At 41.4% G+C, this 4694-nt stretch overlaps 1 protein-coding gene across 1 annotated transcript in view; it reads left to right on the plus strand.

The window, feature by feature from the left end:
• The window catches only part of LOC118322307 (cadherin-2-like), a gene marked incomplete in the record, with an annotated part of 82098 nt that overhangs the window by 5840 nt on the left and 71564 nt on the right, over positions 1-4694 (plus strand). The window contains 1 exon segment of the mRNA XM_035653955.1: positions 2226-2364. Coding sequence (XP_035509848.1) covers positions 2226-2364 — 139 coding nt within the window.

Genomic DNA, 4694 nt, shown 5'->3' on the forward strand with positions numbered 1-4694 from the left:
ACATACTGGTATCGGATCGGTACTCGGTATCGGCCGATACGCACAGCATAAGTATCGGAATCTGTATCGGGAGGGAAAAAAATGGTATCTGAGCATCTCTAATGCTAAAGGCATATTTCATATTGTCATATCAAAGTAAATATACCAGTACTGCTGTGATTGGGTAGATTCTGAGGGGGAATTTGCCCCCGTTCCCTGGCATGACCTCCCGCTTTTTTCCACCCGCGCTCTAAATGTCACCACTGAAACCTGCATAGCGTCGCACAGAAACGCCGCATCACACCAGTCTTGCTACGTGTTTACATCCTTCCTCCTCATGCTAATGGAGGGAAGAGATGAAAGCCAGCCTTCCTAAATCCCCCTCTCTCCCCTCTCCCCTCTCCTCTCTCCCCTCACCCCTCATCTTCCAACCATGCCAGAATGGGCAGTGAGGACGTGAGGACGTCAGGGTTTAAAGTTTTTGGGTTAAGTGGAAGCAAATCACAGCACCCCTCTTGGCTTCATTACTTTAATCACAGAAGAACACCCCCACTCACACACACACACACACACACACACACACTCACACACACACTAACAAACTGCAACAGATGCTTTTCTGCTGCTCTTCAGAGCAGAGAAGTGGGAATATGCGCGTCTGTGTGTGCATGTGGGACAGGAGGTGGTGGGAGGGGGGTTCATGTCAGGCTGGGGCTCAAACAACAGGAGAGACAAAAGTCTAGACGCTAATTATCATCAAAATTAATTGACCCAGTTGTCTGCTGCTCCTCGTGGTGATTAATAATGGTCTCCTGGTTTGGACTGGTGCTGAACTGGATTTTATTTTCCCTTTGACACACAACATTTTTCTTCTGCTTCACCGTTACAAGTTTGAACATCAAACCCCATTAAGAAAATGTGTAAAAACAAAATCACTGCTCTGTGCTAATTGCCTCAGCTTCCCATGCTTATATTCAGCCTTAACAATGGCAGAGAGCCAAATCACTGTCAGTCAGTTTGTATGTCTTCAGTCAAAGACCTCAGCTTGCTCAAGAAGAGAAGTTAAGATTTGCAAACATGTTTCATTACTGGCTTTACCCTTTCACAGCATGCAAATGGAGTTTTGAATGAGGTTATGGATGTTGATGAATGAACGTGCAACAATAAGTCAATTAATTGAGTAGTTGGCAATTAATTTAATAGTTGACAACTATTTTGATAATTGATTTACTAGGGGAGTAAGAAAATATAAAAAAATATTGTATTGTTGTTTTGTGATATTGCATTAATTATCAAAAAGACTGTTTACAACAGCTAGTTAGCAGGGCAATGATGTTGGATGTTCTGATGATGTGATGAATACAAATGCAGATCCAATGTTCTAGTTGCATTAAAAAAATGTATCCATATGGTGGTGTGTTCTTTATACTATGAAATTTTTCCTAAAATCAAACCAAAACATTCCCTATCACCTTGCTTACAGTATCGAAATGTGTTGCAATATATTGAATCGTAATCCCTGTAACATGATACGTATTATATCCCCAGATGCTGGCCAATACACAGCCCTTTGATTAATCGTTTTGAGTAAGTTTTTCTCCAATGAGAATATTTCTGGTTTCCTTAGTCCTCTATGGCAGTAAACTGAATATTGTTGTTGTGGATAAAACAAAACATTTGAGGACTTCACCTTGGGCATTGGGAAATACTGATCAACATTTTCACCATTTTATCGACCAAACAACTAGGACTGTGTATTGGCAAGATACTGGCGATATGATATGTATCACGATACAGGGGTTGCGATTCATATAATGATATATTGTGATTTTTTTAATTTTAGGAAAGTAGTATAGTAGTAGTAGCCCTCAGTGCTATCTAGCAGCTGGAGGTTTAAACCATAAGAATCGATACAGTGTTGTGATATGGATACAATATCCAGCAAAACAAAATATGCAAGCATATGAAGGTTGATATGGATGATAAATATAGTTTTTTGATATTTTCATAGCACGCTTACAAATACCCTGATATACTTAAGTTGAGAAAATGATCAACAGTTTTCTATAATGAAAATAGTGCAGCCCTACTGATGAAACAGTGTCAAGGCATAAAAGAGTCAACCTTTAGTCTGATGAAAAGTCATTAAAAAGTCACAAAAACAATTCAAGAGGTTGTGAGGGCGTCAAGATGTAATATAAGATGCATGAAAAATATTCGTATTCTTTTATTCCTCCCCTCTCCAGGTTGTTGTTCTGGGTGGAGAAGCTGATCCTTCGTTGTCAGGCAAGCAGGGGTTGTTGCCATGCACAAGGGGCTTTACTCAGAAGGAATACATCATCGAAATGGACCAAGAGTTGGCAAAGGGACATGCCGTCTTCAACGGTCAGTACACACACACACACACAGAGAGACAGACTTGGAGCGGGGACAGCTACAGTAATAATCCCCTGCTGTTGGGTGGGGGTTGTTTAAGAGTCCTGCTGATATTTGAACCATAATGGAGCTCCAAGAGGACTGACCTTTTGTGACGGCTGAGTGTGGAGTAGAATGTGGTCTGGTCTGTGCGTCCTGATTACTGCGGTTTAAATATTGTGATGAAACATGACTGTGAATGGTGAATCAAGCTTTTTCTGATTGTTTTGTAGAGGCGTCGATGAATGTTTCCGTCCACTTTTCATGGGAGTGTTAGGTGTTGGATGCTGTTTCAGAGGGTGTTTATCCCGTCACTTGTGCACAATCCTTGGGGAATGTCTACACAAGGAAAAACTGAGTTATTAAATATTGGTTTAAGCATTGACATTACTGCTTTAGGAGAGAGAGCCCAGTGAAGTTTGAGAAGTCAAACGCTAGCTTTAATAACACAAAGACTAAGATCCCGGATGCCAGAGTCTAAGCATAAGAAAGTGTAAGGATGCCCCCCTTAACTATATATAAAAGTAAGGTAAGGAAAATGTTACTTCTTCTTTAAAATCTTGCATAATCTGGCTTTAACACTGGGTGGAGTATTATTGCAAGTATTTTTGGAGTCTGTGCAAAATCGAGAACATACTGTATTTAAAGGATCCGAAATGTTGCTTTTCTTTCTTCAATTCCAAAACATAAAGGACTGTGGTCCTTTAAAAACCCACATAGGTCAAACTCATGGTTAACATGGGTTACCAGGCCTGCTGATGTTTACCCAGTGAACGAACCAGGATCAATCGGCATGATATTTCTCTATGCTGTGTGTGAGAGGGGTTGGAGTGATCAGTATCATTGACTGGGCCTCTGGCTATAAGCGGCAGACTCATCAATAAGCAGTGTACATTTATAGAGACTGGAGTGGGTGAGCTCTGCTGAGTGTGAATGGCTGTCTGAAAGAGGGCTTTCTCATTGGTGATGATGTTTGTTTGGACAGAACCTTTGGATTTCAATGACCCTGTGCCTGTGTGTCTTTTTTTTTTTGGCCTTTTCATGCCTTTACTAGATAGTGACAGCTGAAGATAGACAGGAAAGGGGGGGTAGAGAGAGGGAACGACACGCAGCAAAGGGCCGCAGGTCGGATTCGAACCCTAGCCCGCTGCAGCAACTCCGTACAGGGTTAGCAGCTCTATCAGGTGAGCTAACCGGGTGCCCTGTAATGAAGAATTTATAGAAAATTAAATGTTTATCACCAAATTAGCGAAGCTTAGTAAGCGGCTATTCTTCAGTAAAAACAAGTCTAAATGCTGCAGGGTGGAAGGTGGCCATGTTTATTTGTGTTTGTTTATGTGATTCACTGCTTTGTTCTCGCTAACACTGGTCCCTCTCTTCATTCAATATTGAGCTCTCTCAACCGTCGCTGCTCTCTCTGCCTTTAAAGACACACCTTCAAGCAGGTAACCATGTTGTAATGGAGATGCAAATCAAACCGAGTCAAGCCAAGCCAGCACATGTGTATGGAAAAGGGCTATTGGTCTGCAGTCAGACTTCAGACAGGAGCCCATAGTATAAACAGTTGAATTAATGTGTGCCATTGGACAACATTCACATGCCTAAATAATTACAGTGGGAGCTTCCACGTCTTCCATTCTTTTTTTTATTTCTTGCAGTGTAAGAAAGAACAAATGAAGAATTAAAAGGAAACAAGCTCAAACTGCTACACAGTGTTTGTATGTATTAATGAATATGTGTTTCCGGTCTGAGTGTGGAACGGATGGACTGACGGTGTACGAGTAGACAGAATAATTAAAATATGTAGTTAACAACATCCTTATTTACAAGAATCCATCCCTCTTTTTCCCCTGTGTGTGTGTGTGTCACAGCTAACCGAGCACAGAGCTCAGCAGCCAGCAGCTCTCAGACAGGAGACGCCTTAGGGAAAGCACTCGCATCCGTAAGTTCAGCACACACAAACACGCCTAAATATACATACACGTAGAGATGTGAGAGACCTGTTCAGTATTTTATCAATGCTAAATTATTTAATACATTTCTGTGATTTTGGAGTCGTGATCATAGACATTGTTCTCTCTGACTTTTATCTTCTTATTTTCTTCAGATCTACCTCTCCGGACCACACGAACAACAGCTTCTCGTGCCAATCCCTCCACCCAGTCGCCTCCACACTCCCTCAACAGGTAGCACCATGACACTCACTTTATATACACCATACCGCCATCGCAGATGGAAAAGCAGAGACTTGACTTTACCTTAAATTTTCAAACATCACTTGAGATGATGAACTTGTTTTT

Source organism: Morone saxatilis, unplaced genomic scaffold (genome assembly GCF_004916995.1).
Source record: "Morone saxatilis isolate NCDOM2014 unplaced genomic scaffold, NCSU_SB_2.0 Contig12, whole genome shotgun sequence".
NCBI classification, from domain to species: Eukaryota; Metazoa; Chordata; class Actinopteri; family Moronidae; genus Morone; species Morone saxatilis.